Source organism: Notamacropus eugenii, chromosome 6 (genome assembly GCF_028372415.1).
Source record: "Notamacropus eugenii isolate mMacEug1 chromosome 6, mMacEug1.pri_v2, whole genome shotgun sequence".
NCBI lineage: Eukaryota > Metazoa > Chordata > Mammalia > Diprotodontia > Macropodidae > Notamacropus > Notamacropus eugenii.
The window spans coordinates 113,518,381-113,530,425 of NC_092877.1; the positions used below are offsets into that span (position 1 = coordinate 113,518,381).

Here is a 12,045-nt window from a genome sequence, read left to right on the forward strand (position 1 = left end):
TCGCATTTTGCGTGGCTTTTAGGGACGCATTTGTTTCCTTTTTCTTTCTTTTTCTCCTGTCTTTTTTTTGTTTTGGAAACAGATACAAAGACTCTTTCCCTATCACATCCATCTAGATCTATATTTTTTCCCATTTTCCCTAGGCTTTTCTCAGTAAATGAATGGATTCCATGTGCTAGACAGATCCCCACTCCATCAAGATATCTGTTTTTCTTTGTTGTTTTGTAACCTTGGTTTGTGGTTTGTCAGTTATTTCTACATTTGTTTCCTGTTGTCAGTCCTTTTCTTTATTAAACATTTCTTAATTAAATTTGTATATTCATTATGAGAAGTGGAAATTATATTTAAGGTAAGTGAGAAATACTGTGACTGTGGCTTAAAAGTTTTTTTTTCTTATTTTTATAAAAAAGCTGAAATTTAAAGAATTTAAGTTATACAGTAGATGTAATAGCAGAGAATATGAGTCTGAATCAGGGTAAAATAATTTTTAAACAAATAGAATAAATAAACATATACCCAGCTCAGTATGGAGGTAGGAAGTCAGGAGTCAGAAGACATGGGTCTGAGTCCCCATTCTGTGATGGGTAACAATCTTTATGTTTCCAGGTTTCTCATCTATAAACCAGGAAACTGGATTAAATAATCTCTAAAGTCCTTCCTAGCTAAAACAAAACAAAAAACCCACTGATTCAATACTAAATAACAGGATCTAAAACACTATTTTCAAGAATTTAGGGGATGTTTTACCCTTAAAAGTAAAGAAATTTTCAGGAGAGATCACAAAAAAATTAGATGTTCAAAAGCTTAGTAGTGATTGTTTTACTGGTGTGGTTCACAGGTCACATTCATTTTGCAACAATTAATTCAACAAAATTAAAATATAACTTTAAATGTAGAATCCTCCTTAGGGTTGTTTGTAGTATGATTTAATACTATTTAAATATTTCCAGGGATTTTTCCTAAAGTTTATGCCCCCCAAATAATAATCACTGAGTATTTTTTTTCCTGAGATACATTCTGAAATACTTAGCAAGGAATAAATTTACAATATATGTGTGTGCATGTGTGTGCTTGTCTGTGTGTGTATGTGTGTTTAAAGCCTATGAAACAGTTTGCCCATGAGTGTCTATACTAACCTGAAAATAGCCGGATGAACTCTGCCTAAATTCTGAGAATCACTTAGTTTTCAAAAACAATAGTTGTGATTTGAGCTAAGGAGAATGTTTCAATTTCTGCTGAAATAAAGATAGCTCTTTAGCCTTTCAAATTCATTTAAGTACTCCAAGCCTATATAGAACCTTCAGAAATAAAGAAGACTGGGAGAGCTTTGGGTTAAACACCACATTTACACTCAATTCAGCATGCCTCAACAAAAGCCATTTCTCATTCAGCATTATAGCTTGTGAAACAACTCTCTCCCTTCTTGCTATTAGAAAGCTCTAGTTTTAATGCAAAACTTTTTACTTTTGATGTGAATCTTTTTCCCTATGCATTTCATAAATTGGTCCTACCATTGTAGTAATATAGAACAAATCTATTGTATTGCCTACATAACAGTTCTTTGAAGGTTTAAAGATAGTTATAATGCCTTCCTTAGAACCCTTTTATCTAGGCCTAAATATTCCCAGTGTCTTCAAGTTTTTCTTGAATAATATTTTCCAGGTTTTCTCCATCTTGACCCTCTTCCACATATACATTTGTCAATTGAATTTGATAAATATTCATTCATGAATTACTTATGTGAACTATGATGTACAAGGCTCTGGAATTTTTTTTTTTAGTGAAAACAACAACACAATACTTGCTCTCAGGGAGCTTACATGTGGAAATGAGACATGTATTCAAGAAAATAAGATGGAAGGCAACAGGACAATGGCAAAGAAGAAACACAAAGTGTTTGTTTGGAGAATATTTGAAGGGGGTATAATTTTTTACCTGAAAAGATTAGAACACCCTTGATATGGTTTTAACAGAAAGATGGTTTTAACAGGAGAAGGTATAAATAGAATATGATCTATACAGATGCATGACAGGTAGAAGAGGTGGGAGGGGATGATATAAGGTGAGAGGAAAGATCAAGTAATAGTCCATTTTGGCTATAGCGTAGATTATATGAAGGAAAATAGTAAAAAACCAGGATAGAAACATAAATGAAGAGAGATTGTAGAAGGTACAAGATTTGCCAAGAAGTATGAATTTTATTTCCTAGATGATAGAAATGTAGTGAAAATTTTGGAGCAAGGGGATGAAATTCACAGAACCAGTGATTAGGAATTAGATGGAATGGGGGAAAAGACTAGAAGGAAAGAAGTTCATCTAGAGATAGTCACAATCCCACTTTATGACTTATACAATGATTTAAGAGACCATGTGAACTCCTTGAAAATAGGAGTGTACTTTCTTTATTTGTCTTTCCAGCACTTAACACAGTACCTGGCACACAGTAGGTTTCCACATAAGTGTTCACTGATTGTATAATAAATCAAGAAATATGATGAGAATCTGAATTATGATAGCTGTACTGTGAAAAGAGGAAATAATGGATGTGAAGATGTTATGGACAAAAAATTGACTTGACTTAGAAATCACTGGACTTACACAATGGTGTAACTGAGACAGAGATAAGGGAGAAGGAAAAGTCAAAGGTGATATAAATTTTCTAGCATCAGCAACAAGGAAAATGGCAACGATAAAACTATACAGTTTGTCAACAGGAGTAGTAGGGGAAGGACAATGAGTTAAGATTGGGACTTGAGTTACAAAAACTGGCAGGGCATTTAAAAGGCAGGTTGAATGGACTGAAGGAGAGTAGTTAATGAAAAGATTTGATTTGGATAGATAGATTCAGGAGTGTGAGTAAAGATAATAACTTGAAGCCATGGGAATGGATGAAACAGTAAAGGATGAGAATGTTTAGAGAGAAAATAGTAGGGTCAACAAAAGAATCTTGGAGATACTTGTGCTACACAAGTGTGAAGAGGAATCAAAGACAGTGATCAGACTGGCAGAAAGAAAGTCAAGGGACAATAAAGTTACAAAACAGAGGAGAATATGAGAAGATAGGAGTGATCATAGTGTCCCTCATATGTCATCTGACTACTACAGAATACAGGATCACTTTGTCCAGGGTTCCCTATTTTGTTTATTCTCCTTAGCTCAAGTCTAAGGTAAATTATGCATTAGTTATTGTCATTCATGGTCTATTGACAATTGATGTTTAGGTTGAACCAAAACAAGCACTTCAACAGGCACAGATACCCATAACTGATCAGGCTTCTTGCCCAAGTATTTTAACATGTTCAATGTTTATAGTATATAGCTAATTGTTTCTAACCTATAATTCATTTGGGGTGTCTATTTTTTTTTAGTTACTTGAAAATTTTATGTAACTTTAAATTTCTCATAATATGAAAAAGTCACTTTTATAAATTCATTTCCTACTACAGTCATAGTTAAGAAATGTTCTTAAAGATAGAACTCTTTGGTAAAAGCAAATAAATGTAAACCCATTAGATATATTGAAATTTGAATTAACTTACGGAGGTATTCTTTCCCTCAGAATGAAGTCTTAAATATTGCTACTAAGGGGTTTTTTTTTTTTTAAATACAAAACCAAATACCAGGTCACTGTAAATGAATTTTAGTTTTTTCCCCCAAATTTTAGTTATTTTATATTTGATGTTTTTCATGAAATATACTGAAAAATTTAATCAATTTTTTTCCAAAGATTTCAGAAGTCCTATACTTCAGCTACTCTGTTTTATGTTCAAAAACGTTAAGAGATTTTTGATAGTCTTTAGAGTATTGACTTTCCCAATGAATAAGTGATAAGTCATGGAGATTATCATACTGCTACTAATCTTATGCTTTCAGATGAATGCACTTATATTCTAACTGACAAGGGGAAATCATACATGAAATATAGGTGGCTCGGTATGTACTGGGTTGGTTTATATTGAATCACCACTTGGCACTGTCGTATGAGTTTAATAAGACAATTATACAGATTTAATCTTGGCATAAAAAAAAATGCAAAAACATTTAAACCTGAGTTCTAATATGCTTGATATACTAATGCTTTATTTTAAATCTGCATAGATATGCTTAGTATATCATAAAACTACAAATAGACATTGAGATTGGTATATTTTAGATTATGTGAATATAGATTTTTTCATTAGTAAATTCTTGATTCTATATGAAGTTTTTGAGAAGATCATAGAGCATTTGGTGATAAACTTATCAGAAAGCAAAAATTCTAGCATTACAATAGGAAACGAGAAAATTACTGAAAGGACTTGTTAAGTATGGCTTTAAAATAAAAATTTCAAATAATTCACATCTATATGGGAATTAGCACATATGAATTCACATCACAAATGAATTCACATCTGTACCTTTAAAAAAAAAGTCATATCCATAGTGTTGGACCAATGTATTGAGGAAAACATGGTAGTTGGCTAATTTACAAACTTATAGGATATGCAAAAGTATATCTCCTGTTATGGCCTTCAAAGCCAAAAAGGACCTGATTTGAAGTAAAAGTGGCTGGATGTAATGGATGTTGGAAGTCCTTGGGTTCCAGTCTCAGTTCTGCCACTTCCTAGTTGTATAAAACTAGAATAAGGCACTTACATTTTCTGGGCTTTATTTGTAAAACTATAATATCTCCAAGGTTCCTTTCACTTTCAAAATTCTGTAATGTAATTAAAGGAGCTTTGAATGATCCAAAAATATTATGCAATTGCTACCACATTGGATTGACCCTTAACTTCCTAGAACTGCTTTGAAGTTTGAGATATGACACAGACTTACTCAGCGTTTTGAAACAGTTGGTCCTGGATCAGTTGTGTGTAGATGCACTTTTTTTTTAACTCAAAGTCCACTCCAACTTCTAAAGCTTCAAAAATTACTTTCTCCAGGAAGGTAACTAAAATAAAAGACTATGGTGTAAGTGAAGTTGAGACCTCCTAAATGTATTGCACCCTTGAGCTCAGTGGTTTTTCACTTGGTATGTAATTACTGGAAAGACTGAATCAAGAAGGTTTATTCTTGTGATCTGGATAAAGTTTGGGGGAGGGCAACCTTTTGTTTTGGGGATTTTTTGTAATTTTTGGTAAAAGTTTTGTTTTTTAAAAGAGGAAATAAAGGAAAGTAAACGTAAAAATCTGTGTTGAAATAAGATTGTGCCACAAACCAGAAGACAACAAGAAATTAATTGTGATTAAAAAATTATTTTTTCTGTTAGTTTTTTTCCACATTTTTAAACATTGAATGACAGTCTGATTTAACTGTTTTCCTTTTACTGGCAGTAGCAAAATTGATACAAATCCTGAAAGTATTTTTTCTTGGAGACGAATGTTTTGATGTCCCTGTTTCTTTTGGGTGCCAATGTAAATGATCACTAATTATAAATAATAAGGAATTTTCTGTATACTTGTAAAGAATGGGAAAAAAATGTGACTGAAAAGAAACAAAAGACAGAGGGAAGCAAGCAATTGAAAAACGTCTGGCATATTTTCACTCTCTGACTGTACAAGTACAGTGTTAGAAGTGGTCCCTATGGAAGCCAAACCACCTCTGGGGATCTGACCTTGAATCAGATTTGTGGAAACTTCATTTGAACTGCTCCTCTTCTTGGTTTGTGTGATAATCTTAAATTTTCTAATAAGTATATTTCTTCATGTTAAAATATGCATAGGAAGGATCTTTTAAGAAGCACTATTCTCGCATGCTCTGATGGGGATGTCTTATTTCCAGGAGTTTTTACTTCTAATAAACCATGTAACCCAGACTCATGTATTTGGGGGCTGTGGAAATGATTTCCGTTGACCCTTTTTTCTGCATATCATCAATTTGCTTTTTACTCATGTTTCCTCTATTGTCGCTGTAAGCTTACTTGTTGTTTTTCTTTCTTTTTCTTCATGCTGTCGTTTAGAGCCCTACAGAGAGACAAGTATGGGAGTAAAGCTAAACATTGCATATCAAATGTAATTTTTTTTAGTTCACTTTTATTGCATCACATATAGATGATGTAGTTATTAAAAACAGTTCATCTCACAATTTTGAAACTAAAAGAAATAAAAAGCTTATGAATCTACTTATCTAAATATATGTGAATACAGATTAGACGCTTTTATTGTCTGATTCCTTTATTTGTGTCACATGATCAGCATAGTTCTTGAGTTTCATATAATTGTCCGTGTGAGTTAAATTGTTTTTAAATTAAGCATTTTTTTTTAAAGTCATGAACTTTCATTATTTCAAAATGGCACATTTCATCATAAGACCATGTTCTGTTTCAAGTTCAGCGCACCCACTTTATTTTGTGTGGCAGTTTCCAGTCTGCAGTTCCATGCATTGACAACATAAATAACAAGCAGAGTTTCAATGCATAAGTCACCCAACCATGATCATCCAACATGCTGTCACAAACTCAGCAGCAGTAGCCACCCATCACATACAGTCTTTTAAAAACGTTTGCTTTCTGTTTTTTCTTAACATTGTGAATTGTCTATGAGGTACTTTCTAACATGAAAATAAATAGCTTCATTCTATGTCTGTGATGCCACTGATTTTATGCCTTAGCTGCTGTTTTTGAAATGTCTGTTATGAGAATTCGGAGAAGGCATCCAGAATCCATGATGCAATTGACATATTCAGGCCACTTCACTACAGCTGTCAACTGGACACTGTCAAGCACAGTCTTCGACAAACAAGAGAACTGCATCACAGATATAGAATGAATGCTCTATTTTCACAAGGTAGCAGTGCATTAAGGAGTTTCTACAGTGATGTGACCCCCTAATCAATATTTGCAGTCAAGAAAACCACTTGTTTCTATCTTTACTGGCTAAATGTTGTTTGTGATCATTTCTGGTAGTTGCATCTGAATTCTTTTACCATGTAATATATATGGAAATGTTATGTTTCTTAGATATCTATTCATGGGATGCTAAAACTCATGAAGATGCTTGGAGCCATATTTAGCAGCTATCTTTATAATTATGGAATTTCATAGCAACTTTTTTCTTCCAAGGAAATATATTCTGAGTGTCCTAAAAGTGTTAGTGAAGATTTAAGGTCAAATAGCTCAAAAAATGCACTGAGACTTTTGGGATACTCTATGTGTATGTAAATGACCTCCACCAAACCACTTACAGTTCATATGTGTAAAAGTCAGAGAGAGATCTATCAGGGTTTAAATTGAGCTTTTCATATTGATACTGTGTTGTTGATAATTGGGTATCTATATTGCCCATCCCTTCTTTTTGAAGCAGCGGCCCAATTACATTCAAATATTCAAATGGATCTGATCTCATTGATAAAGGTATTCCCTCCAATGATACAGATCTCACCGTATCTATTTCTGCCCATTCTATGTAATTGTTCATGATCTCCATGGGGAACCACCCAAAATGTTGGGGGTTTTCCTTAATTTCTTTTTGTATTGTGAACATACCAATACCTTAAATAGTAACAGTGGATATAATACATACTAACCATGAAGGTGCCTATCTAGCCCTCCCCCCACAAAAAAAGAAAAAAAGACAATTAAATCCAATATATTTTTTTAAAATGACAAATCAGTAGTGTTTTGATGTCACATCACAAGCATTCTCTTAAAATGTAAGGAACACATAAAATAAATGTTAAGGATGTATTATTAAACTTGATACTTATAAACTGATGGCTGTAAGATGTCAATACCAAAATTAGAAATTGTTCCATTTTACAAGTTATTATTAAATTCATGACTGATGGAAATGTTGAATTGCTACTATAGCCTTTTAATCCATTTTCAAGGTTTATTTTGTTTTAAAAAATTATCTATTTATATAATTGTATTAGTTATCCAACTATGTATGTGTATATATGTGTGCATATGTATATTTATTTATGCACGCATTTATCTATATCCTATGTTTCTATAAACAATTTAGATCTCAGTAAAACTATAATGTACAAAAATGCAGTTCTGTGTGCATCCCAAATGAACTACTGGATCCGAATGTCAGCCTCTTTTTCTTTGCTGTTTTTCAGAGGGGCTTCTGAACAATGCCAGGGATACAAGTGTCATGGATACTCTACCACTGAATGGTAACCACGGCAATAGCTACAGCATTGCCAGCGGCGAGTACTTGAGCAACTGTGTGCAAATCATTGACCGTGGCTACAATCATAATGAGACAGCCCTAGAGAAAAAAATTCTGAAGGAACTCACTTCCAACTATATCCCTTCTTATCTGAACAACCATGAGCGCTCTAGTGAGCAGAACAGGAACTTGATGAACAAACTGGTGAATAACCTGGGTAGTGGGAGTGAAGATGATGCCATTGTCCTTGATGATGCCACCTCCTTTAACCATGAGGAGAGTCTGGGCCTGGAACTCATTCATGAAGAGTCTGATGCCCCTTTGCTGCCCCCAAGAGTTTATTCCACAGAGAACCACCAGCCACATCATTATACCAGAAGGCGGATTCCACAAGACAACAGTGAGAGCTTTTTCCCCTTGCTAACCAACGAGCACACAGAAGACCTCCGGTCACCCAACAGGGATTCTCTATATACCAGTATGCCCGCACTGGCTGCTATGCCAGGCACAGAAAGCGTTACCACCAGCACCCAGACCGATCCCCCGCCAGCCAAAAGTGGTGATGCCGATGATGTTTACTACAAGAGTATGCCAAATCTAGGCTCCAGAAACCACGTCCATCAGCTGCACACTTACTACCAACTAGGGCGAGGCAGCAGTGATGGATTTATAGTTCCTCCAAACAAGGACGGGTCCTCCCCAGAAGGGAGTTCCAAAGGACCTGCTCACTTGGTCACTAGTCTATAGAAGAGTAAGCAGAAATTTAAGCCAACAAAACCCATAACACCTGGTTTACTGTTCTGAGTTAATATAAGCAGTGGTAATATTGTGTGTACTCCTAAATCTTTATGTTGTTCTAAAGGGAAAAAAAGGACAAAAATCAAAAACAAGAAACAAAAACTTTCAGACTTTTTTTTTTTTTTTACTGGAATTTTTAGGCCAGCCCAGGGGAGAATGATAACTGCTGAAATTCCCCTCTCTCCACTCTGTCTTGTCCTTCCCCCCTTGGACAGAGACTTCATTATGTTAATGAACGGGATATGAAGAAAATGGCACTCTTTGGGGCCTTCTTGAATTAACGCTGTGTTTGTTTAAACATCTGATGCTCTGTTACTATTCTGATATGGACCTAATTTTAAAAAGGCCAGAACACGCATCTGAAATTAGTAACAATGATGCATCTAGATTGGAGTGCTGCACAAACAAACATAACAAAGCAAAACTGTTTATTATCAATCTGTATCACCTAATGGTTTTTGGTCACTCACAACTTGATTTTACCACAGCAGACTCAGCTGTGGGGTAAAACAAAATCAAATCCTAATGAAATGGAAGGGAATTCTAGAATTATATGCTAAATGCATATTTTATGTTTTGCTGTATTAACTGATGATAAAACTAATGGCAGAAAAATGGAACAATTTCTATGTAATGTACAGATACTAGCACTGCACATATAGTCTGCTTTCCGTTCCTCCAGAACTTGCGTCCCTGTTAATGTAGTGGAAAACAAACAAAAAAAACAAAAACAAAAAAAAAAGAACTTTCTGTTGTGCTGGTCTTGCAAGTTTGTCTACCAGTAGGAGCAAGATTTTCATTAGTTTTTTGGGGGCCATTTTTTTTCTTAATATTTCACTGGGCAAAATAATTAAACAAATAAATAAATAAGAATATCACTTTATAAGGATCATTTTCTAGTAATGCAAACACAAATTATTTTTTACAAAAAAAAAAATTGGATCTTCTTCCCTCACTCTGTATCTTTATTCAGTGGCTATATTGCAAACAGGACTTTTGCAGATTAGAGCAGGACAAATTTTATGTTTACAATGCACAGCTGATATAATACAAAACCAGTTGGGCAAGAAGTCCCTCACCAAGGCAGTAGGAATGGATCAAGAAGCTGAGAGGTATCTATAGAAATAGTAGGGACTTTTTGCATGTGAAAATGATAATCTTCTAGGAGTAAAGGCACCCCCTGGTTCATTCTTAGATCCTAGGTGAGGAACTTGTATTGCAGTTGGTTAAAAGAAATTGATTCACCCGTACTATAAATTGAAAAATCCAATTATTTTGATGTGACTAAAAAGAAAATTCTCTTTTCATTACTTTCCCAAAGAGGGAAAAAGTTATTTATTTGACAGGATTTTAAGTAATGTAGGATTTCAGGAGGTAAATTAGCAGCACAGATTATAATTTTTTTTTAATTTATGATCCATTTTGTATGGTCTCAAAGTTGAATGACCTCATTACTAATATTTGTTGTAAAAGTGAAACTTGTTTGCCAACCAATAAACAACTGATTAAGATTTAGAAGATATTGTTATCTATGTATGTACAATTAATCATTCACTCTCTTTTACTTTGTTTTGCCTTTTTTCCCTTCTATTTTCATATATGAAACTAGAGGATTCGCTAATCCTCTAAGGCACAAGTGAACCATGCAAAAGAAAAACTTCCCTGGCTAAATAAATTAAGCACAAAAAATTATACAGCTGTGGCAGATGAAGGAAACCAGAGAATGAGGTGGTAATGCTTGTGTAGGCTGAAACAAAGGGGACAGATTCCCTTTCTAGCAGGTTATATATAGGTTTGTTTTATGCCTATTATATAAACCATATTCAATCAAAGATTTTAAAGTATAGTATTTCTTTGAGTGTACAAGTTTTCTCCTTTGTAATCTCCATTCTATTAGTTATAGATTAACTTGTTTATGAAAAGCTGCTAAAAATGGTGGCAAAGAGAACATAAACCTGCAGTGAACTTCTCTGAGATTCTGCTTATAGTAATTTTCCTTTACTGTGTTAGGGGGAAATGATCATTAAATTCTTTCAGTGAAAGTCTCCAGTTCTTCAGCAGCCCCAAAACCTTCATCAACAATGTGTAAACATTAAGTCCAGGAAGCTCATGGAGGAATTGGGGAGCATTAGAAAGACTTTGAGCATTATTCTATGCTTTGTTATATATATAATTGTCGAAAACTTTCAAAACTAAACCCTATTCAGTTAGAACTTCATTTCTTAAGACAACTGAGACCATTATATTTACTTCAGATACTGATAGGTGACTTATACATCATTTAAATATAACAAAGATTCTTAACCAATGTATAAGATGATTCTGATGTCAGCTGCAAAAGCCTAATTTTCCTTTTCCTTCATTTGGGCTGGGGCATATATCATTTCTCTAAATTAAAGAATACAACAATGATTATGTTATCTCAATAAATTTATGGCAATATTAGCACCTGAGAGGTATTTAACCATCAGGTACAAAGGATGAAATTTGACTCTGATAGAAATCCATTTAGCATTCTTTAAGGTAACTGTCGAAACCCAACGTCAGTTGCAGATCTTCCATCTGACACTTGGTTTATCAACCAAGAAGCAATCTATGTAGGCACAAACCAGTCTAGGAGAAGCTTGTTTCATACTAGGGGAAAGCTACCTCAATTCAGCTTGCTGATCCTGCCAATTCTGGTTTTCCAATGTTGCTACCTCCACATTATCTTTTTTTGGTTTTTGTTAACTTAAATTTGAAACAGGTAGCCTACGCCAGCTTGTTATTGACCAAGATGAAGAAAGGTCATTTTGTCTTCTTCACAAGTAGAAAAAATGGTGTAGATAATCACCCAATACTATCAATTACTACCAACAGTATAAATGGGCAAGATTTTTTTTTAAACTCCTCTACATCTTTGTTGAGGGTGTGTTTTCAGAAAGACTTATTAGCAAGATCCCAAAGACACACACAGGAAGAAATGATTACATAAATTTTATGTAAGTATAATAAAATCATTGGTAGATAAAGCAATTAATTATACCTACACCTTTGAAGAGAACACTGTATATGTAATAAATTGGATAACTAACTTACCTATCAAGCCCTGTGACAGTGACAAAGTTCTCATTTCCTTAGTTTTCACTTTTGATTCAATATGCATTTCCAT

At 34.0% G+C, this 12,045-nt stretch overlaps 1 protein-coding gene across 8 annotated transcripts in view; it reads left to right on the forward strand.

Moving 5' to 3' along the window:
* Window positions 1-10,412, forward strand: part of ADGRL3 (adhesion G protein-coupled receptor L3) — a 941,368-nt gene extending 930,956 nt beyond the window's left edge. For all 8 annotated transcript variants that reach the window (XM_072620873.1, XM_072620870.1, XM_072620866.1 and 5 more), the window contains one exon: window positions 8,044-10,412. In XM_072620873.1, the coding sequence (XP_072476974.1) occupies window positions 8,044-8,843 (800 nt within the window). In that variant the 3' untranslated portion in view covers window positions 8,844-10,412. The remainder of the gene's footprint in view (window positions 1-8,043) is intronic.
* The last annotated feature ends 1,633 nt before the right edge of the window (window positions 10,413-12,045 follow it).